Source organism: Stigmatopora nigra, chromosome 11 (genome assembly GCF_051989575.1).
Source record: "Stigmatopora nigra isolate UIUO_SnigA chromosome 11, RoL_Snig_1.1, whole genome shotgun sequence".
NCBI lineage: Eukaryota > Metazoa > Chordata > Actinopteri > Syngnathiformes > Syngnathidae > Stigmatopora > Stigmatopora nigra.
In genome coordinates this window covers 13,818,122-13,842,054 of record NC_135518.1, presented here as the reverse complement: position 1 = coordinate 13,842,054, position 23,933 = coordinate 13,818,122, and the positions used below count along the sequence as shown (strand labels likewise).

Below are 23,933 nucleotides of genomic sequence, written 5' to 3'. Positions count from 1 at the left end.
TTTTACTTTAAATAACATTACAATGGGGCATTAAAGGGAAATAAAAGGGTACAAATGTAGCTTTAGTTCCTGAAGTTGCAAACATGGGTGTAGTTTTCACAACCACTGCGAGAGGGATGGATGGGAGAGGGCTGACAAAAGGGGGAGGAAAATTAGGCTGGCCAGCATTCTTCTCATTTAAAGCTGTAAGTACACCCAGAAAAAAAAGCACGCACGCAGTCTGGGCTGGGTCTGCTCGCTGCTTACAAGAAAGAGAAAGAAGACGCTCTCTTTGGTATTCATGCACTGATAACCCAATCTTTTCCTCCCCCTTTTTTTTTTAAATCCCTTTCCCCCTTTTTTACCTCACCAGGGACGTTCATGTCCTTCTTCTAGACATGATGGACTTTGTGCATTTAAGGACTTTCCTATTTTTGGCGCTCTCCATCGCTCAGGTTTTGATTGTGACATGCCAGGATGATGGTAAGTGAGCTCCGGCACCCCCGTCGTTGTTTGAAATGACGATTGCCATGTTTGGTTGATCTTTAGACTGCTTTTTTTTTGTTTAAAAAGGGGGATTTTGGTGGTATTTTTAAGGGATTGGATGATTTTGAGAGAAAAAATAGGTCTGAATTTGTGAGATTTTGAAGTTTATTGATTGGAAGTGAAGTCATTGATTTAAAAAATGTGGAAAAGGAGGTAAAACAAGTAGGTTGGCGGTTTTCCGTGACTGGAAAGATTTATTATGGGTTACCGCAACTCGCCCACTGTTGGGACGCATTGTACATCTGCAAAGATAATTTCATTGCTAAGGCGTCGGAGAAAGGGGGGAACATGGACTCGCTGCTATGTTAATTTAGGGCAGATGTGAAGGGACTTGAGGATGGAGGGGAGTGGATGGGGGAGGGAGGGAGGCGAAGGGGGGAGTTCAGACTCACGAGAAGACTGAGGGAGGCGGCTAAAGTTTACAGCTGCCAATTGGAGGAGGTGGAACACCTGAGAGGTCTTGTTTTAGTTGACCTGTGCTTCCCCTGTAAATGTGATGTCGCATGTTGATGATGTCATGGCTCGATTATTGTATTATGGGGCTTTTGGGGAGGGTTAATGAGACTTGAGGTTATGTTTATATTGTTTACATAAGTATATGAAGTTTGGTTGAATTTGGTTAGGGTTGGGAAGGAGAGCGCCCTCTTGTGTTAGGGAGGTATAAAGCGAAATGTCGGGAATTTGATTTTTTTGTGGTGGTAATGCTGTGTAATGGTGGAACAATTGATGTTTTGTAATTTTTTGTTATATATTTGGCAAATAAGAGATATTTAATTGTGAAATCGATGTGTCAAAGGTTAGATGAGGTCCAGAAATGACAGTTTTTGCAAGTATAATGGACATATAAATGGTATATTTGAATATTTTGACAGTTTTCAGAGTTAAAATGCTCAAAAAATAACATGAGTGAGTTACAGCCAGTGTGTGGTTGCTTTTTAAATTTTTTATTTTTTTTTAACCCTGTCTCTGTCCTGACTTGTTCACTTTAAAGTCCTTGGTTTTCTGCCAAAACTGTTAAAATGTCACATATTTTCTTTGTTTCACCTTTCTGAATTCAGAGAATCGTTTTTTGTTGCTTCTTTATAGTGTGGCGACTTCATTTTTTGATGGAAACAGGCCCAATGTAATAAATATCCAGCCAAAAAATCATGACTAAACTCGGTGGGTTTTTTGGGATGGAAAAGTGTGATGCGGTTGGTTGCCGCATAGCTGCAAGATGACACGTGTCTGTTTAAATGTACTTTTTTTTACAGAAATGTCAGCAAAAAAAGTGGCTCGGAGGGTAACGGGTCTATTGGAAAGATTTGTGAGGAAGGAACTTGTTGGGATTTGAGAAAGATGCTTTGAAGGAAGGCTCACACCATGCATAGCGTTGGATGGAAGTCATATGTTGGCACATGTGTGGATGATTTGTGAACACGTGACTGGGAGAATTGGGAATTTAGGAGGGGGGGGGGGGGGGGTTATTCCCAATTGAGACTCTTAAGCTCATCGGAGGAAATGGCATAGATCAAGCGTTGGAATCAAAAAGGAAATCTAATTCACTTCAGTTTTGGTCTATTTCGGACAAGATAAAACAAGACCTGAATTGGAATTTTTTTTTTTTTTTGCACAAAACCCAAGATTTTAGAAGTATTAAAGAGTACTACCGATATTGGATGTATTTGAGGAGGGGTAAAAAGGACAATAAAGAGCTATGAAGACAAATATTTAGTATATATTATTCTGTTGATGTACTGCAGTACAGTACTTTTTTTAAGAGTAAAAAACAAAACTGGAGGAAAATGTTTGGATTTTGAATAAATTAAAAACACTTTGGTAAAAAAATGAGATTAGATTAAAGGAAATTACTTAACTTTTGAATTGTCGTTCAACCAAATTGCTAAAAAAGGGGGGGGCAGAGTGTTTGTTCATTATATTTAGCAGCCATATTTTTACTAATACAAGTTTGATTTGGAAACTGACAGTATGTGGAAAATTCATTTTTCAATTTCCATACAATAAAAGAGGGGAAATAATCAATTGCTTAAATAGTTTAAAGGGGAAGTGTGTTAAGTTTGCATTTTGGAATCAATGAAAGTACTTGGGAGAACTGGCTTATCTTTTTAAGTTAAGTACATGTCTCATGAGACTCTTTTTGGGTAAAAAAAATCACAAAAAAAATGTATAATGGAAGACACTTGTGAAGATGGTGGTTCCAATATGAACGTTTTATCGATAAAATATCAACTAATTGAGCTCCACATTGAAAAAAAACTGTGATTCTTCAAAATGTAAAACTAAGTCAAAGTATTTCTATATTATCTCTACACAATCAGTAGTGTTTTTGTACTAATCAAGTGTAATAAAGAAGAAATCTTAGGGAAAGGCCTTGCTTGGTAAGACCTAAAATCAATTGCTTTTGAAAGCCATCTTTCTAAATCCTTTTCAACAAAATATAAGGGTCTCAAACACTGAGATTTCCAAATAGTTTCCATTCGTTTTCGCCACATCGGCCTCAATTCCATCCAAACTCCGAACTCAAGCAAGTCCTACAGACGTCCTCGATTAAAACCACATGCTGCATTTTTCAGCCATGACTCCATTACACACTTTTTCTTTTCCTTCGCCGCGTTAAGGGGGTCTCGTTACAAAAGTTCACATTAAAGTCTCCCTTTCAAAAAGAGGGATGATGTTCCACTCGTTACCTAATGCGCGAATGGTCGCCCTGCTACACGTGAGCGACTAGCGTCAGTCAGGACACTTTGGTGGGAACGACTTTAGAAAATGAAATGATTTGGCGTCAGCAAATGGAGGGGGAGGAAAATGGGGGGATGTTTTCCAGATGTGAAAAGAAAGTCATGGCGTTGGCCCTATTTGGAAAATATTACAGAATGTCGAGATAGTCGGAAAGAGCGCTTGGACGGGAGGTTTTTAGCTCGGGGGGTGACGGAAAAACTGGTGCCAAGTTGTGTATCCTGTAGATCTTCGAGTGGGGCTCTCGAGCCGCATGAGGCTCAAGGACTACATAAATGCGTTTTTTTGTATATTTTGTTTAGATAGAGGCTTGGTTGTTAGTCTTTTTGAGCAATGTGATTGGCTGGAAACTAGGTTAGAGTGTAGTAGTGTCTATTGTACAAGATTGGCTCTGTCACCCCCTGCGGACCTGATGACGATAAGCGGAATGGAATATGAATGATTGAATAAATGGATAAGGGATTCATAGGATTTATGAAATTAATGCATATTTTGTCCTTGAATTGGTTCATTAATGGATTTTCCTTATTGCTCATCCTCACAAGGGTCGCGGGGGTGCTGGAGCCAAATTGGTCGCCATTTTTTCCTCCCTGTCAATTTGAAATATTATAAAGAATGTCCATAGACGTTCATCCAAATATTTTTATTAAATATTATGTCTTAGTTAAAAAAAAATGCAAATTGCAGTAAAAAAAAAGTGTAAAACTGCAAAATTTGGGAGAAAATTTGCAACAAAATGATGCAATATTCCACAAATTATAGCATCAAATGTATAATATAGACAAAATTAGATTTTTTTTTACTTAGAAGGTAACAACTATGAATTGGCTCATTTCAAATGTGATCTAAAACGCTCATCATTTGTTTTTGGTGCATTATTGTATTTAAAAAAGCCAGACGTTTGCCTTCTTAACGGTTGTTTTTCCAGCTGGCTCTAGTTGCCCAGGTCACCTGGAGGACTTTACCCCTCTGGAGTTGATCCTCCAGCGGCTTCATCTGTAATCCCGCACTCCCCCCCGGCGCGTGTTCTCCATCACCCCTGGTGATGATTTCAAACGCCACTCTAATTGCATTTAACCTTTCAATTTCACTTCATTTTCACTTCCATAATTCCTTTTTTTTTTGTGGCAAATAAATCCATGTCAAAGTTATTCCAAATAATCTCTCCATAAACGTTGAAAGGCCGAAAGTACTTGTTACAAGTGCGATAATATCCACTGTTAGTTCCGGAAAACGTCAAGCTCACTTTGCTAAACGCCGCAAAATAGTGAGTGAAGGCCATAATTGTAGGTTGGGCTCCACCAAAATTCTACGTTGTCGAGAACGATTCCTCGTCACGCCTGTTGGTGGCCGATGTGGGTTTTGCCGTGCGTGCGTGCGGTCCGTGTTTTATAGTAGTACTTCCATTTGGATATGGTCAAAGAGGTTATACTGTCAAATCATATATTTATTGGTGTACTATCCCAAAATGAAAAGGTCAACAATTGGGATTTGCTCCATTAAATTGCTAGTTTGGTGGCACGGTGGATAAGTGGTGAGTGTGACTGGCTTGCAGTTCTGGGGTTCTGGGTTCGAATCCAAGTTGGTCCTGTTTGCATGTTTTTCTTGAGTTTGAATTGTTTTTGTTTCTGAGCCTAATCCAAAAACTGTATGCTAGACTAGCTAGGACAGATTATGATATAAATTGGTTCTATTTGGTTAAATAAAGGTTAAATAAAACTAGTTATTGTATATAAGCCAATTTTAACGTGCAGGCTAGCAAAGGACGGATTTAAACTTCCACTCTTCTTAAAATGGCCTTATTTTTTGCTAAAAAGATCCCAAAATTAATCGGATGGGTGAATTGAATCGGACCACACACAGTTTCATATTTCATGACGGAATCGATAAAAAGTTACAGTTTACAGAATTGCCTTTTTTGTTCTACTTGCAATGTAATATTACAGATGTTAGAGTACGCTTCAGAAACATGTGTAAAAGTCGTTGGGATGACTTTCAGGAGGAGGATTCCCCCGTTTCGGACTGACATCTTTGCAAGGTTATTGGCAAGACCACTGTCCAATTCTAAAACATAGATAGATGTCTGCCATGTAATGGCAGGAGCGGTCAGTTTTTAATATTTAGAGGGAAATATTTGACTGTAGACAGCCAATATTTCCATTTTTTGGTGGTTCTTCCCAAAAAGTCATAATGACACTAAACACAAAGTTAAATACAACTGAACTGCCCATAAACTGCTATTCTATCCCCTACCACAAGTGGGTGATGGCATACCAACCCCACTGCCTGAAAGCATCAAAATACTTTAATACATAAGTCTAGTTTCAATATAATACAATATAAAAAAAAAAATTGCTTTACTGTGATGTCGAAAGTTTTAATAGTTTATAGTTTTTAAGGAATATCATTCATATCTATTTGGTGAAAGAATGTTTGGTAGGATAGTCATAAATCACTAAGTTTGTTCATTGGGAATTGCAAAATAATTCACTTTATCAGCATTAATACTCAATATAACAATGAATATTATACTCACAAATGAGTTGAAGTTGGGGCAAACAAAACTTACCAAACTTTAGCCAATTTGTGACTTTTAAAAGCAGGTAAAGAGGCCACTAACTTAGTATCTGCCTGCCAAAAAGTCGAGCCAAGAGCTGCAAAATAAGAGGGTTTAAATAAGAGCAGGATGTGGACCTTAATTGGAGGAGTGGGAAGTCATCACAGGTGTGTTGGTCTGGGCGGGGCTATGCCAAAGGGGTGGAGCCAAAGCTCCAGGTACCAGCAGAACAAAACCTAAACACAAATACAACATAATATATAGCCAGGCTGATTTTCATTATAAAATTAATTGAAAGCATATGAAGAAATATATCATTTCTTGGAATGTCACCGACCGAAATGATGACATAAATATCTTTTGGATTGTAACACCAGAATGTCAAAATACATTTTGATGTCAAGATGGTCGTTATTAAAAAGAAGGGGCGCATTATTTGACTAAGATGCATTTCTACGCTATATGAGTCAATGTTCTCGAACAATGGCGTCTCACATTGTGTTGGACCAATGACCTTTGGGAATGTGTGGGGATGATGATTTCTAAGCGCCGTACACGCCATGACTTCATTGGATGAATTGAAAAACTGCTGCATACCAAATGGTAGGCGGCAGAATTTATTAGAACTAAAACTGACTTGCAAGAAAACCTTTAAAAATGCCTATTTATTCATTTTCAGGACGTATATTATTGGGATTTTTATTTTTTTTCTCACAAGAAATGTGTCTCAGGATAGATTACAGCTTAATAATGTAACTAATAATGAAAAACTACTGTATTTTCACGACTATAAGGCGCACCACATTTAAAGGCGCACCCTCAATGAATGACACATTTGATTTTTTTTTCCATGTATAAAGCACACTGGATTATAAGACGCCTTGTCTTTTTTTGGAGAAAATTTAAGACTTTTAAGTGCGCCTTATAGTCGTGAAAATACGGTAAATAAAAAAATTATAGAAATTATTAGTTTTTGACAGCGCGTTAAAAATGTGACAGATATTTAAACAAAAACAATGATTAATTTTAAAATAATGACAAATTTGGCTGATTCGGTTGTCAAACTCCTCGTTTTAAATGCCTCTATGTGGGAATTATACTGCCGCCATGTGGCCAAAAGGAGGAACTCAATATCCAGTGAAAAAAGGAGGAGCGCAATGTCCAATGAATTGAAGTAAAAATGTCAATTAATTTTTTTCCTGAGTATTCTAAGCCCCGTGCGACTTATAGTCCGGATAATACGTTGTAGTTTCTGAGTCAATATGAAGTTTAGTTGAAGAAATACTTTTGAAATTGAAAATGCAGCATGTAAATGTCATCTAAATCCCATACTTCCAGACGATTAGTCCTCGTAGGGAACATTCCTGGCCTGGGGGGTGAGGGAGGGAGGCCGTGGTACATTGGACGCACGGCGTAGCAGCAAATCCCAGCAGCTGCATTTCTTTCTCGGAGCTATACTGTAAGAATAACAAAAATGGAGACAGAAACAGACGGCGAAAATGAGGGGTGAATTACATACTTGTGGAAAATAATAGAAGGAATGAAAAGGTTACCGAAAAAAGGCCTGTTTTGTGTTTTGATAGCAAAAAGGAGATTTTTTGGAGGGTTGAGGATTTGAATTAAGAAGTAAAATGCAGATTTTTGCAGAAAAAATGATATTCTGGTTGTTGGGAGACAAACTGAAACATAGTACATTTATATTTTTACTTTTAGGGATATTTCAAGTGGCATTGTTGTGTGATTTTGACCAAAAAAAATCGTTTTGGGTCAAAAACAGCTATATTTCACCGACAATGTGTATGTTCAATAACCAGCTTAACTACTATCTAATTCAATCAAAATCAAACACTAGGTTAACTGAAGCTAAGAGTAACATGGTGACAACTAGCAGCCAAATTGTTTGAATTTTCTCCCAAAAAATATGAAATGAACACCAACATTTGTAAAACACTATTCTTCTGTCCATATTATTCTCCTTGTGAGTCATTTGTTACATTGTAATCAACTTTTTGTGCAAGTAATGCTCTAAAAATAGCAATTTTTAACTTAAACAAGGATTAAAAAGATATAATGGACAATATTAAAGTTTTTCTTTGACCAGGCTTTCTTTAAAAAACAAAGTTTTCTATATTTTTGGTGCATTTTGCAAAACTTGTCCAGTTCTTGCACAAGCAAGCAGATGGAAGTCAACTATATTTAGAGATTTCATAAGAATTGGACGTTTTTGGGAGAAAATTGGACGTTTTTGGGAGAAAGTTGAATGTATATGGAGTCCATCATTCCAACTTTCCTGATTTTCATGTTTGGAAAAGCTAAGGAGAAGCGCATGTTCTGACTTGAGCTATCTATTAGCTTTTAAGCCTCATCCACAAACGGTAATTCAGCAAAATCCCAGCGGCATTACGTACCTAAACAAATAGGAGATTTAAAAAAAAAATGTTTGTCTTCAAGACAAAAAGCACCAACAATTGACCATTGGTGAATCTGAGGCTTTGTCTGTAATGGAAGGCCTTCCCGAAGCGTTCTGGTCTTTGTGAAAGGAAAGATTTACGCGTGGCCATGACACCCAAAGTTTTTCAAAGCAGGAAGCAGGCTGTAAGTCATCGGAATCACGCTGTGTTCTCCACATTTTCCACCGGGATTTGTCAGGGAAACTTTGTCTGGCCACAAGTTGGATTGGAGACAATCCATTAGGGGCCTTTTTTGTACCACGCTTTTGTTTGTCTTTCCATTTGAGCGTCAGGGTTCGTGACCAATCAAAAACTCACTCTTAGGAAAGTTAGAGGGGGAAAATAACAATTGCTCAGACCATTTTTAACAGTTGACATAGAATCGATGGATGTCCAATCACATTATTAAATGACTTGAGACCCCACCAAAAACCACGCAAGTATTCCATGAAGTAGCAAATGTTCTGGAATACTCCAAATATTTTGTTAGACGTCATACCATGAGCTTTAAAAAGATTTCAAGACATTATGAGGGTTTTCGTACCGACAGCAGGAGAAATGTTTTAGTTTTTTTTGGTTATGTTTTGGTTGTTTTTGTTTACATTCTTTAAATAAGGTAAACATTGGTAAGAGTGTACTGTATATTTTTAGGGGAATTGACAGAGTAAATGTGACATGTTTTAAAAGGGATTTCCGCATTCTTCGGCGACCTTTCCTGCACTTTGAACTTTGGAACATAATTAGAGGAAAACATCCAACAGTTTAGGTGACCAAACTGGCTGTTAATTATACTTATTTTGCCACAGTTATTTTTTTTTTTTATGTTAGGTCAATTTGACCTGCCTTGTAGTATTTAGTCAGAGTGTTGGGAGTTTTGCTACTGCATTTTTAGGGGGTTTGAAAGGTCAAATTCTGTTTTATCTTATATTTAGCTTGGATTTATTCCTCTAAGAGTTATTCCATTGGGAATGACTTTGGTAATGGTTTGTTTTTTAGTGAATTCTAACAAGCTATGGCTTATATTTATTTATATTTGGTATTTTTTGGTATATGTAATTAGGAAGGAGCTGCCCTCTGCTGTTTAGGTGGAAAAAATAATCAACAATGACAAGGTTTCTGACATATTTTGGACATATTTGGTAAAAGAAAATGTGATTTATTAATATTTTATACTGTTACTGCTTTACTTACCCGAAAAGTGTGTAATTTTACATAAACTTAAACATAAATTTTGCAAAAACTTGTTTTACTTTGAGAAATAGTCCATGCAATTACATCAATATTCATTTCAATTGGAAATATATTTTTTTAATTTATTTATTATATTTTTATTCCTAAATGCTTGAGCAGGTATAGTCTTCTCCAATTAATTCAGTTCAAAGACGAAAGCCAACAAGGAAATTGTGTCATGTCTGACAAAGCATCATATTTTCCAGAACTTTTTACTTTAAGTCTTATTCCTGATGTCATAGCGCAAAACTAGTTCAGAGTATCTCTATTAAAATTCTGCATTTTATTCTCTATTAAGGTCACAAAATGCTAAAAAAAATGAATAAATAAAGATGCACGATGGTACTAATTAAAAAAAATAACAACTCAGCATGAAAACCAGACTTTTTTTAGACAGTTTTTGGTAAAAAACCTGTGTTTTTTGTAGGAGACGATGGCAGTTGCAAAGCAGATGGTCAAATCTACCCAAACAAGGACATCTGGAAGCCGGAGCCATGCCGACTTTGCGTCTGTGACAATGGCCAGGTCCTCTGCGACAGCATCCAGTGCGAAGAGCTGACCCACTGCGAGAAGATGTTCATCCCCGAAGGAGAATGCTGCCCTATTTGTCAGAGCGGAACCTCCGGCGGCGGCGGTGGGGACACTTATGGTAAGCAATCCCATTCCTCTGGGAAATCAGCATCAAAAACAAATTCAAGTCAAGCACGTTAAGCACTTTTTTTGCATCAAATGGTGCACAAGACCTATTTACATTTTTACAACTGATGGCTAGGAAATATGTCTTATTACATCTGGAATAAAATACAGGTTTTGCTTTGGTTGTTACTTAATGGTACAAAAAGTCATATAGAAGTAAACCATTAAATGTTATTGTATATTTGATCAATGCATTTATGGAAAACTATTTTTTTGTAGGTGGGGGCAGGATTTACAAGGTAGGCAACATTATTTATACAAGTTTTAGCCGTGACTGGACGTTTGGTCGCCAGTCTTTTGGTCGCCAGTCAGATGTACTTTGATATTAAACAGTACTTAGATATTAAGAAGTACTTAGATATTAAACAGGGCTTAGATATTAAACAGTACTTGGGTATTAAACAGTACTTGGATATTAAACAGTACTAAGATATTAAACAGTAGTTAGATATTAAACAGTACCTAAATATTAAACAATACTTAGATATTAAACAGTACTTAGATATTAAACAGTACTTAGATATTAAACTCTATCTCATGAATATAATTTTGAGACTTAGCTTCAACAGTAAACTCTCTGTCACCATTTGACCAGCGACCAAACGTCTGGCGACCAAACGTCCTGCGACCAAACATCCAAGCACCGTTTTAGCACTTCATGTAGAAATTTTCGGATTGATTTAACATCTTTTATTTCTGAATCTAGGGCCAGAAAGGAGAGCCTGGTGATGTCCCACTTGTGAGTATATATATTTTTTATCAATAATCCTAATCAGTTGGACAAAAATCAATAGATTTAATGGCACTAAATGTATTTTCAGGTGACTGGAATTCGAGGCCGTCCTGGACCTATGGTAAGAACCTTTCTTCATCCATATTTTAGGCAAAAAAGCTGCAGAATAACATTGATTTTTGCCTACAATTTGTCTTTTTTTACCACACTTTATGATCCGTTTTACATCTTTTATAGGGACCACCCGGTTCCCCAGGAGATAGAGGACACAGAGGAAACAAAGGAAGGCCCGTAAGTGGCAGAAAATAGAAGTTTGGTTGCTACAACTTTAGACAAACTTTGAGAACAAAAACATTTCTTTGTCTTTTCTAGGGGCTGCGAGGTTCTCCCGGTTTCGATGGAGAACCAGGAATTCCAGGTCAACCTGGAGAACCTGGACCTCCAGGACACCCAACTCACCCAGGAGTAAGTCGTAAGCACTACCCAAAGTTTTACCCAAGATTAACCAAAACGTAGAATAATCTTTAACAATGTAAAGTTGAAAACAAAGACAAGTTCCTCTATTAAATCATACTATTCCAATACAGGGTCTTGGATCACAGATGGCTGGAGTCCTTGCAGGGAAAAATGCCCCCCAAAGCATGTTAAGTGGCACAAGGGTAAGAGGTCAACACAACATTGGAAAAGCTTTTTTTGTGTTTTCTCCCCAATGATTGGTCTCTATGTACTCTGGCTATTGTTTATACACGACAACCCTATTATGTTTTCATTCCATGGTATTTGGATTGTTTGCTTTTAGGGTGAATCTGGAGCAAGAGGACCACCTGGGCCAACTGGTTCCCCTGTAAGTTCCACATAACTACCAACTTTCTGTAGTATATATATCTGTATTTAAGACAGTTCCCAAGACTTTAACGCAAAAATATTTTGATGAGATCCATTTTGAACCAACATTTTCTGGATATATTTACCAAAACAAAACACATAGCCTCAATTGCTTAGCATTTAATGGCGGATTAGCCAATTACTGGTCTTTTCCTTTTCCAAGCACCTACTTCACAATCACAACCAAATACTAGTAGTGTGTCTGATATAAAATGATTTAAATAGTGTCTGTATTTAGTGATCCTTACCAGTTTTTTCTTGAATAAAAGTGCTTGAAGCTTTAATATATATTTTTTCTCCATATGAAAGGGTCAATCTGGAACCCAAGGACCTCCTGGAGATGTTGGAGAGCCAGGACATATGGTATAGCAAGTATTCTTTTATATTTTGAATTGACTTGTATGAGAGTGGAGGATAGAGACGCTAAGAATGGATCTGTGTTTATTATTTTTGTTATTCAGGGTCCACCTGGGCAAAGAGGACCCGAGGGCCCAGCTGGTAAAGCAGGAGAAGATGTACGTAATCTGAAACCTCTGAAAATGATCGTGTTGTCAGGCAATGCTTAATTATCCGTCCTCCCATAGGGTGAATCGGGAAAGCCGGGAAATGCCGGAGAGGCTGGATTCCCAGGATCGCAAGTAAGATCACTTTTCTTGTTCTATTCATCTACATTTCACGGATTCGCCAATCTATAACAGAGAACTATTACTATTGCAGGGAGCAAGAGGATTTCCAGGAACACCCGGACCTCCTGGAATGAAAGGTCATCGAGTAAGTGGATGTGCTTGCTTATCTAAACCATAAGTTCAAATGGTAACGCTATGTTTCATTTTTCTAGGGCCATGGGGGACCACTTGGGCAAAAGGGTGAACATGGAGCTGTTGGATCCAAGGTAAAAATAATGGGTTTATATTATAGACTTTATCAAAAAGTAGCAGGGAAGCCTTAAATAAATGTTTTGTGATTTTTTTTTATCAGGGTGCTACAGGACCACCTGGTGCAATGGGAGGACCTGGACCTATGGTAAGCATTATGTCTTTTGGATCTAGTTTTTCTGACAATAGATTGGGAAATTTGTCTTTTTCTAAGCATAGATTGCAGTAATATTGTTAGTTTTATATTTTGCAAGAGTAACTTTGTGGCTGACCTTTACATCCTGGTTTGGAGGACTGCTGTAAGTCATCATATTCTGTGTTTGTAGGGTCCTGCTGGGATGCCGGGGGAAAGAGGACGCTCTGGACCCAGTGGTGCAGCGGTATGCCTGAAAATATTGCGATGAAATGTTAAAAAGTTGAAATAATATGATTCTAAGAAATGTTTTTTTTAGGGTAAACGTGGTACGCCTGGAAATCTTGGAAAACCAGGGCCATTGGTGAGTCACTATTTCAATTTTACAAAAACACACACTATATACATGTACATTTTGTACATTAATATTTCTGTATATGCAGCTGATCACAAGAGAACTGTAATATTGTCATTTTTGTCATTAGCATGATCACAGTTCCCAAAATATCACATTAAATCATGAATTTTTATTGGTCTACAGGGTCCCCTTGGTCTTAGTGGTCCTCCCGGATATCCGGGGTCACCTGGCATGAAGGCAAGTATATATAAAGTTCTTTCAAAATTCAATGGTCTCATAGATTCTAATAATTCTTTTCAAAGACGTTACATTTGCAAACTAATTTCCATTTCTACGCACCTAATTGGCTTCCATCTTAACTTCTACAGGGACAACCTGGCCCTACCGGTGTCCGTGGTCCCGAGGGTCCTCAAGGACAACGAGGAGAGACAGGACATTTGGGTAGATCTGGACCAGTTGGCCTAAGGGTATTTCTTACAGTATTTTTAACATTAAACACATTAAACAAAATATTTTGCCACTATTTTGTTGTAAAATAATACATTTTTCTCCCAAAAGGGACCCATGGGGACAGATGGTGGTGTAGGAGCCAAAGGACCAGTGGTATGTCAAATAAATCTTTTTTAAAGATATCTTGTTGTCAAATGGTTACATTTTGATTACAAAGCTAAAATTGTGACAGGGAAACCTTGGTCCACAAGGTCAAGGTGGCCATCTTGGACCTGCCGGACCCCCAGGACCTCAAGGAAGTACTGGGCAACCTGGTATCAAAGGACAATTGGTATGCCAACTCACTAGATATACTTTGGATTTTAGCAAATGTTGCTAATGATGGCTTTTGTTTTGTTAAAGGGAGACGTTGGTGTACCAGGATTTAAGGGAGAAGCTGGACCCAAAGGAGAACTTGTAAGATAAAAATTGAGAACATGTGACGTTCCTCCCAGTTGTTGTTTATTTAAATTATGTATCTTATTTCTAGGGTCCTCCAGGATCCCAGGGAATTATTGGACCTCAGGGTGAAGAAGGGAAGAGAGGAACCCGTGGGGATCCTGGAACTGTAGGACCCCCAGGTCCTTTTGGCGAAAGGGTGAGTCATCATGACGCTTACAGACATTATTTTGACATTTTTGGGACTTGTTGTCTTAATGGTTAAAAATAGGGCTTGCTGAAGATATGCTAGTATCTGTTATGACCATTCTAAAAATATATATTATGGTAAAAGTCTTGTCTCTTCTCTTAATAGGGTTCACCAGGCAATCGAGGATTTCCTGGTGCTGATGGTCTGCCAGGACCAAAGGTACACTTCATTTTATTTTATCCATGTTCCATGAGTTTAAGATAAGATATTTGATTGACATTTTGTATCATGTTCTTGTCGTTATAGGGTTCTCAAGGAGACCGTGGAATATCAGGTATATCAGGACCTAAAGGCTCCTTAGGAGACCCTGGCCGGACTGGAGAACCTGGTCTACCAGGTGCAAGGGTAATACTGACAACTTTCCTATTTAACATATTTCAATAGTTTCCATTATTTGTTTCAATTGCTTACTTTGTATTTTTTTAAAAATGCTCTTCTAAGGGTCTCACTGGAACTCCTGGAGTCCAGGGTGCTGAGGGAAAACCAGGACCACTGGTATGTCAAAGTGAACTACCTATACCCCCCAAATATATGTAAAAGTAGGTTAAATTTGGGTATTAATTACTACTTTGCTTTGAACATTCAGGGTGCGCCTGGTGAAGATGGCCGCCCAGGCCCCGGAGGCTCTCTTGGAAATAGAGGACCTGCAGGAACTATGGGAATACCAGGCCCTAAAGGTTTTGCTGTAAGTACCATTTTGCAAAAAATATATAATTTCCTTGCATATTTTGGTCTAACTTATTTATCTTTCCTTTGAAAAGGGTGACCCGGGTAAGACAGGCGAACAAGGATCTGCAGGAGTAGCAGGTCAAAGGGTAAATAACCGGAAATTATAGACTAGAGGGGTCCAGTTCTGGTCCTAAATTTTAACATACATATTTAAACATACTTTTTGTCCTTTAGGGTCCTCCTGGCAAAGATGGCGAAGTTGGCCCCGCTGGTCCACCTGGCCCATCTGTAAGAGAACTTTTATTATCTATATAATAAAGCCCAAATCATTATTATGACTGACTTAAGGACTAACTCCATTTTTAGGGTGTTGCAGGGGAAAGAGGAGAACAGGGTCCTCCAGGTGTAAATGGATTCCAGGTATGGAATAATTGTTGTAGTATTATTGTCATGTTCAAAGTTGTGATCTCATTGAAAACATAATGGTCTGTAATTCAGGGTTTACCAGGAAATCAAGGTCCTCCTGGAGAATCTGGGAAACCAGGTGACCTAGTGAGTATGATAAAAGTTGGAAATGGATGAAACGCCAATCCATTGTTGGTGATTTCAGAGAATGATATAAAAAGAGTTTTAGAGATGAAGACTTTGTGATGTTTTTCCCCCTTCAGGGTATTCCTGGAGAACTTGGCGCTGTTGGTCAAATTGGCCCCAGGGTAAGTGGAGCGTACTCAAGAATTTCGATAGCTGTTACATCATGAAATTAACCGCGACTTCTTCCACAGGGTGAGCGAGGAATTCCAGGGGAAAGAGGGGAAATGGGTTCAACTGGTCTGCAAGGACCGAAGGGAATCCCTGGAGCTCCTGGTCCTGATGGCCCAAAGGTAGGGAACTGCACTAAAAAAAACTGATTTAGTCCACATTTGGTATTATTGAAAACAAAGAACTATGTTTGCACATCATTTTACAATAAAATGTCAATCTTTGATTACTCTTAAAGGGTAGTCCTGGTCCTCCTGGTGTCCTTGGTGATGTGGGACCTCCAGGTCTTCAGGGAATGCCTGGGGAAAGGGGTATTAATGGACCCTCTGGGCCCAAAGGTGACAGAGTAAGTTATTTATGGATTTATTCTTATTATTGTTTTTACAGTAAAGTCTATTAGTGCAATAGGAGTATATATATTATATACTATATAACAAACATGCATATGGTTGCATGCCAAGCCCCAAATGAACATCAAATGATCAAATTTAAGGACTTTAGTGACAAGGCCAGTGTTTTTTTGTATTAATTTATATTATTATATTTTATTAAAGGGATCTCTTGGCGAAAAAGGATCAGAAGGCACACCTGGAAATGACGGTGCAAGGGTGAGCCATTGCATTTTATCCGATCGAAATCTAAACGTGTAAACTCCACAACTCTTGACAATACCCAGAGAACGGATTTTCTTTGTTTTATGAGGTCAAAACATTTAATTCCGGCTTTTATTTCCTTCTTTTTCCCAGGCCCACCCAGAGTAGACTTTATCGTTCCCATCTGTCTTTTCTTCACTATTGTTTTTATCTATAAAATGCACGCTCTTTTGTTTTTAAGTCGGGATATTGATTTGGCCTATATAAAAACTTTGTGTTTTTCCCCTGATTGTGTTTAGGTTCATAATTATTCACATTTAAAAATTATCTCCCAATCAATATTCTCTACACTTTATAGTACATTTCACAAGACACTGAATATTACATGACCATGTTAAAGCTTAGTGTTTGTTTTATGTTTTTAGGGGGCACCTGGTCCTGTTGGCCCATTGGGACCTGCAGGCCCAAGTGGTGAAAAGGTGGGTTTTGTTTTTAGTTTTTTATCCTCTTCCTTTCGAGGCTAGTAGTGCTTTTCAAATAAAACCTTCGCGAACAATTGACGTGAATATGTCATCTATTTTAGGGAGAATCTGGACCTAAAGGACCTGCTGGACCTGCCGGTTCTCGAGGACTGCATGTAAGTATTATAGACATTTGAGTACATGCAAATAAGATCCTTAATAGTTGCATTCTGATGACCCTAATTTATTAAATTAATCATAATTTCTAGGGAGCAAGAGGCGACCCTGGTCCAATCGGTGCTGTTGGTTTCGCTGGACCACCCGTAAGTCCTCGTTGACCCCAAAATAAAGAATTTGCCACAAATTATACCATTTCCGGTACCTTGTCTAATGCTTATCACAGGGTCCTGATGGCCAACCCGGAGTTAAGGGAGAGACTGGAGAGCCTGGCCAGAAAGGAGATGCTGGGTCACCAGGACCTCAAGGCTTAGCTGGTGCTCATGGTCCTCAAGTATGTTGGAATGAAAAAAGATCCATCAAAAATCATTCTATATACTGCATTGGAGTTAACTATGTTTTTTTGTCCACCTACCCAGGGGCCTATTGGTGTTGCTGGATTGAAGGGTGGAAGAGGAACGCAAGGTGCACCAGTAAGGGAACAATAGGCCTTAATTCAAAGTTAATGCTGTAACTATTCATTTATATAATAAATGAGCTCAAATTTTCTTTCCAAGGGGCCTACTGGTTTCCCAGGATCTGCAGGAAGAGTTGGTCCACCAGGCCCAACAGTAAGTGTTGTCATCAGTGTAAAATATTTTCCAGAAAGACCCTCAGAAAATGAAGGGTGCAAAACCTGTATGCAATGTCTAGAAAATCTAAAAATATTATTCTAGAGTGTTTGTCATGACTGTGAATGATACCGTCAGGGTCCAATTGGTGAAGCTGGACCCCTAGGAGCTCCTGGAAAAGAGGGTCCTGCCGGTCTCCGTGGGGACCATGGAGCCAATGGAAGACAAGGAGAACGAGGACCACCAGGACCTCCAGGAACCTCAGGAGACAAGGGAGATTCAGGAGAAGATGGCCCAACGGTTGTAGACATTCATTTCTTTAAAACAAAAACATTAAAATCGACATTTGTCATTATACCATGGTTTTCTTGACTAAATATTTCTGTTTTGAACTTTCAGGGTCCTGATGGCCCTCCAGGCCCAGCAGGAACTACTGGCCAGAGAGGCATTGTGGGTCTTCCAGGTTTGCGTGGAGAACGGGGAATGCCAGGTCTTCCAGGGCCAGCAGTAAGTGCCATTTTAACTTCTACTGCTTTCCCACTTTGAATTCGTCTATGTGAACTGGTTTGAACATGAAGTGTTCTGACTTTAGGGACCACCAGGCAAGCAAGGGTCCCCAGGATCAACTGGAGACAAAGGACCACCAGGACCAGTTGGCGTTCCAGGCGCCAATGGACCACGTGGTGATGCTGGTCCTGATGTAAGTATTTTTCAAATGTCCACAGTTGTTTTCTGTCACTTTACTTTGTTAACAAACTGGTTCACTTTGTCCCTCAGGGTCCTTCTGGATCTGATGGTCCACCAGGCAAAGAAGGAGTTCTTGGACAACGGGTAAAAGCAAAAAAAATGAAGAAAATAGCTTTAAATATTTGCAAGAAACTGATTGTCAAACCTGTTTTTAGGGAGACAGAGGGGATTCCGGTCCAGAAGGTTTGGCAGGTCCTCAAGGACTTCCTGGTCCTGCAGGTCCAGTGGGTGTCGCTGGAGAAGCAGGAAAACGAGGACATGCTGTAAGATGACCTCTTTTAATACCACATGTTTCTTGCTTAGCTATCGTTAGTCGATTTGGCATTTTTTCGTCTTGAAATGTGGACTTGTCAGAACATGAATGAAGCGAACACTTAATGCTCGAAGGCTTTGGCAGATAAATTCACTTTCCTGAAGCCGTTTGCTTTTATTTTGTAGGGCTCAAGAGGACCTGTTGGTCCTCCTGGAGCTGCTGGCAAGAGAGGACATGTGGTGAGTTATTATAGGATTTAAGAGAAATGTTAGAACTCTATTAGAATTAGTTATGGGGGACAATCAGGACTTGGTTTACCTTTGTATTGCAGGGACCCCAAGGACCACGTGGAGATAAGGGTGACTTGGGTGATCATGGAGAGAGAGGACAGAAGGGACATCGTGGATTTACCGGTTTGCAGGGTCTTCCTGGACCTCCTGTAAGTCAAAAAAGCAATGGATTTTTACAGTGTTTTGACTAAAATGTGCATTTTTTCGACTCATTGCATATTCATATTAGACTTAAATAATTTGATCTTGAAAAATGGAATAAAATAAAATATGTATTTCATTTTAGGGTACCACAGGTGAACAGGGAGCTTCTGGAATTATCGGACCTAACGGTGCAAGAGTAAGTGTGCCATAATTTTATTAATTTTGTTATTTTAGCATTATTTTTTTTACAAAACATACCATTATATTTTAGGGCCCACCTGGTCCTATTGGACCCCCAGGAAAAGAAGGATACATCGGACAACCTGGACCAATGGGACCTCCAGGATCACGTGGAATCAGCGGAGAATCTGGACCAGAGGTATTAAGGTCTTAATAGACCATAAAATAAGCCAGGTTGCCTTGGCAACATCTCCCAATCATTAAATAAGTAAACATCTTTTCACCAGATGTTTAGTCGCCATAGTTCGTAACTTAGTTTATTTTTTCTCTGTTTATTCATCGAGACTAAGTATAAATAACTTGATTTCCAGGGTCCTCCAGGAGAACCTGGACCTCCAGGACCTCCAGGACCTCCTGGACCTCCCGTGGCAGCCATAGATGATCTTTTTGGAGCTCACGAATACGATGATGGTCCTCCTCAACCCCCAGAGTTCAGTGAGGATGAAGCTCAGCCCAATAGTAACTCCTCTACCATCCTACCTGTGGATCCTGGTGTGCAAGCCACCTTGAAAGCTCTTAGTAGCCAAATTGATAGCATGAAAAGCCCGGATGGTAGTAGGAAGCACCCGGCGAGAACTTGTGATGACCTTAAGAGATGTTATCCTTCAAAGAAGAGCGGTAAGTGGAGAAAGATTCTATTTACAATGATAAATATGAGTTATAGGCTCAAAATGGTAAGAATTATAAGTATACAATTGATTGTGGTCTTGGTAGAAGAACATTTTGAAGTAGTTTCAGGTCGAATATACTCAAAAACCGTGTCTCAGTCTTGGTTTTAGCTTTGTTTTTGTTATTTGGGATGCAGGAGAATACTGGGTGGACCCCAACCAAGGTAGTTCAGAGGACGCCATCAAAGTTTACTGCAACCTGGAGACTGGAGAGACCTGCATTGCTGCAAATCCGGCTAGCATACCTCGCAAAAACTGGTGGAGTTCTTCCAGGAATAAACCTGTGTGGTTTGGAGCTGATATCAACAGAGGAACGCAGGTTAGTGTTTTATTTTTAAAGGTTCTGTGTCGACTTACCATGAAAATAACGAGTTTTAGATAACTTTATGTTCAGTTTCAGTTTTTATGGGTGAGTTTAATTAGCTTGTATTTAAACCGGAAGATATAGTAACTTGTGCGCAATAAAACATTCATTTTTCTGATAAATTCTTATAATTAATTGTCGAATAAAAAATTATACTCCCTTATTTGACCACAATGTCGTTAATTTGGTAGATTTTAGCAATGCAAATGCATCGATTCGACTTTTTTTAAAGTCAGAATGGATTTATTAGATTCTTTAATGGCAGATTTTAAATTATTATTCATGAATGGATCGTAAATGAGATATTTTATAGGTTTGTTGTTAATTCAATTGGCATAAAAGACTGAATCAAATGGAAATCCACATGCTTACACAGATTGATGGTGTTTTTTTTTTGTATGTTTGCAGTTCACGTATGGAAGCAAAGACCAATCGGCAAACGCCCTCCGAGTCCAGATGACTTTCATTCGCCTGCTTTCCAAAGAGGCGTCGCAGTCCATCACTTACCACTGCAAGAACTCGGTGGGCTACAAGGACCAGAAGGCGGGCAACCTGAAGAAGGCCGTGCTCCTCAAAGCCTCCAACGACCTGGAGCTCAAGGCGGAGGGAAACAATCGCTTCAGATACACCGTAGTCGAAGACTCTTGCACTGTAAGTTTTCTATTAAAGGGGATGGTTAATATACAAGAGGTTTTTAAATTTAAAAACAAACAAGAAGAAAATAACAACAACAAAATGGAGAACTGGCAAAATAGGCATCTATCAACACAACAGTTTTTCACATAACAATAGTTTTTCAAATAACTAGTATAGTTTTTCAAATACTCGTATAGTCTTTCAAATAACTAGTATCGTTTTTCAAATACTAGTATAGTCGTTCAAATAACTAGTATAGTTTTTCAAACAACTAGACATTTTCAAATAAATATTATAGTTTTCCAAATACCTATAGTTTTTTAAATACCTATAGTTTTTCAAATAACTAGTATAGTTTTTCAAATAACTAGTATAGTTTTTCAAATAACAAGTATGGTTTTTCAAGTAATTAGTAGTTTTTCAAATAACTAGCATAGTCTTTCAAATACCTATTATAGTTTTTCAAATACTAGTATAGTCTTTCAAATAACTAGTATAGTTTTCAAATAACTAGCATAGTCTTTCAAATACCTATTATAATTTTTTCAAATACTAGTATAGTCTTTCAAATAACTAGTATAGTTTTTCAAATACTAGTATGGTTTTTCAAATACTAGTATTGTTTTTCAAATATTTAGCGTATTTTTTCAAATAACTAATATAGTTTTTCAAATACCTATAGTTTTTCAAATACCTATAGTTTTTCAAATACTAGTATAGTTTTTCAAATACGTGTAGCTTTTCAAAAAATTAGTATAGTTTTTCAAATACCCAGTGTAGTTTTTCAAATAACTAGTATAGTTTTTCAAATAACTATAGCCTTATAAAAAGGCAAAAATAACAGGTGGGTCAAAATAAAACTAGCCAAACTATAAAAATAAGTGCTACTTTTAGTCCAGAAAATATGATAAAATAAAAAAATACATATACTATACCATGTAAACAACACAGCAACAAAACTATCCTCTTTTTAAAAACAAAAATGTTGGACATGATTTTTTCATGCCTCTTAAAAACAATTGTTTCATTCCCGTGACTAAAATATACCTTAACTTTCCTTTGTATTTTTTTTGCAGCAAGCAAACGGCAACTGGGGCAAGACAGTGTTTGAGTACAGGACACAGAAAACTGCCCGACTTCCCGTTGTGGATATCGCCCCCGTGGACATTGGCGGCCCCAATCAAGAATTCGGCGTTGATATCGGGCCCGTCTGCTTCTTATAAAAGAAAAGACGCCAGACGCAAAATCCTGTGACTATTGAACTGACAGCTGACCCCGATCAGCCGCATTGTACATACCAGTACTTGAGGACTTTTCTGGCTCCCCGCGGCCAGATATTTATTGTGTTTTTCAACTCACAACGCATCCAAACATTTTCCCACTTTAGCCGTAGAATGTTGCAAATTTTGACGGATTGGTCACAATTTTGGGAATCATTTCCTACTTTCCTGACTTTCCCTCGACTAAAAATGTCCAAATAAAGATTTATGAATTAGCAGTGGTGACCTTGTTTGTCAAAATACTCAAGAAATTATACATTTGAAGCCTTGCAAAATTGAAAAAATTCGACAAATTCTGGATTTTTTGCAGTATAACATCGAATGAACGTCACAAAGATTTTTATTCCATTTCCCCGAATTCATCGGAATAATTAAATCTATTTTTGACAAAAGTGGCGTCCAATCAATTCAACCAAATTTGGTAAATTATGGATTTTTTTAGCTTCGAATAGTCATTACGAAGATTTTTATTCCGATTCCCCGATTATCGCTAAATTCATCGGAATAATTAAATCTATTATTGACAAGTGTCGTCCAATCAATTTGACCAAATTTGGTAAAATATGATTTTTTTTTGCAGAACGTAGCATTAAAGTCACAAAGATTTTTATTTTGTTTCCCCGATTAGCGCTAAATTCATCGGAATAATTAAATCTATTATTGACAAAAAATGTCATCCAATCTATTCAAGCAAATTTGGCAAATCATGTTTTTTTTAGCTTCGAATGGTCGTCACGAAGATTTTTTTTTCCCGATTAGCGCAGAATTTATCGGAATAATCAAATCTATAATTGACAAAAACGTCATCCAATCATATCGACTTGGGAGGGCTCGCCATGATCACGGATTGAATATCTACGGGCCAATCAATTTTTGGAAGAACATCAGAACTCAACGTGGACCGCGCTACCTCGTCCGTCGCCGGGATTGACGTCACGTGTTATTTTTTGTTATTTTTTTTGTAAAGTTACCCGAGGCAAAGTACTCGGGGTTATGGCGGTGCGGGGGCGGGGCTTGTTTATGCCAATAAAGGTCTGTCCGTCTTATCACGGAGAGATAAATTTTTGTGGTGCTTTGTACCCTTTTGTATTAGCTTTTTTTCCAATCGGGTTTTGGCAATTTTCGGACATTTTGGACGGTGTTTTTGATTTATTTTTTATGCATGTCACTTCTCCCAGGTTCATATCAATATCTTGAAATCATTTAACTTCTTTCTTTGGCTTTGTATATCCTGCTATGCAACAAATTAAACAAAAATATTGTTAATCCTCTACTCTTTGTCATGTTAATTTAGGAATAGCAAAATTGTTGTTTTTTGTCTTTTTGAACACAAATTGACAAACTGTATCTAGGGCAATATTTTTTTTTTGGAACTTGAGATGTTAAATGTGACTTTAAGTCATTCTATTGTGATCATCTGGTGCTTTATCGGAGTATATTTATTACATTTTTTGTTGTTTTTTGGATTTTTGGGGGGAGAAAAAAACCATTTGTTAGGCCGGACTTGCCTGATTAAAAATCCCAAAGGAAAATGGAGGACAAGGACTTCGAAATAAACATTGCAACTCAGTCTTCTGTTTCTTCTTTTTTTTGTCTATATTTTGCGCAGAATTTTTCTTTTCTTGCAAAACTGATAATAGCAAGAAAAATGGCCATTAAAATGTTTTCATTCAAAACTCAAGTTGCATATTTTGCTGACTAAATGGATAAAGATCGCTTAAAAAT

At 38.0% G+C, this 23,933-nt stretch overlaps 1 protein-coding gene across 1 annotated transcript; it reads left to right on the top strand.

The window, feature by feature from the left end:
• The first annotated feature begins 184 nt into the window (after positions 1-184).
• On the top strand, positions 185-22,426 carry LOC144204126 (uncharacterized). Its single transcript, XM_077727918.1, has 54 exons — positions 185-462; positions 9,926-10,147; positions 10,414-10,433; positions 10,901-10,933; positions 11,016-11,048; positions 11,165-11,218; positions 11,300-11,392; positions 11,515-11,586; positions 11,727-11,771; positions 12,122-12,175; positions 12,274-12,327; positions 12,397-12,450; positions 12,530-12,583; positions 12,651-12,704; positions 12,791-12,835; positions 13,014-13,067; positions 13,140-13,184; positions 13,362-13,415; positions 13,547-13,645; positions 13,737-13,781; positions 13,861-13,959; positions 14,031-14,084; positions 14,158-14,265; positions 14,422-14,475; positions 14,563-14,661; positions 14,758-14,811; positions 14,903-15,001; positions 15,078-15,131; positions 15,220-15,273; positions 15,352-15,405; positions 15,484-15,537; positions 15,654-15,698; positions 15,768-15,866; positions 15,983-16,090; positions 16,299-16,352; positions 16,763-16,816; positions 16,921-16,974; positions 17,068-17,121; positions 17,202-17,309; positions 17,395-17,448; positions 17,533-17,586; positions 17,725-17,886; positions 17,986-18,093; positions 18,179-18,286; positions 18,364-18,417; positions 18,489-18,596; positions 18,772-18,825; positions 18,918-19,025; positions 19,163-19,216; positions 19,292-19,399; positions 19,572-19,878; positions 20,066-20,247; positions 20,701-20,943; positions 22,005-22,426. The coding sequence occupies exons 1-54, from the start codon at positions 378-380 to the stop codon at positions 22,149-22,151; spliced, it is 4,479 nt and encodes a 1,492-aa protein (XP_077584044.1). The 5' UTR covers positions 185-377; the 3' UTR covers positions 22,152-22,426.
• The last annotated feature ends 1,507 nt before the right edge of the window (positions 22,427-23,933 follow it).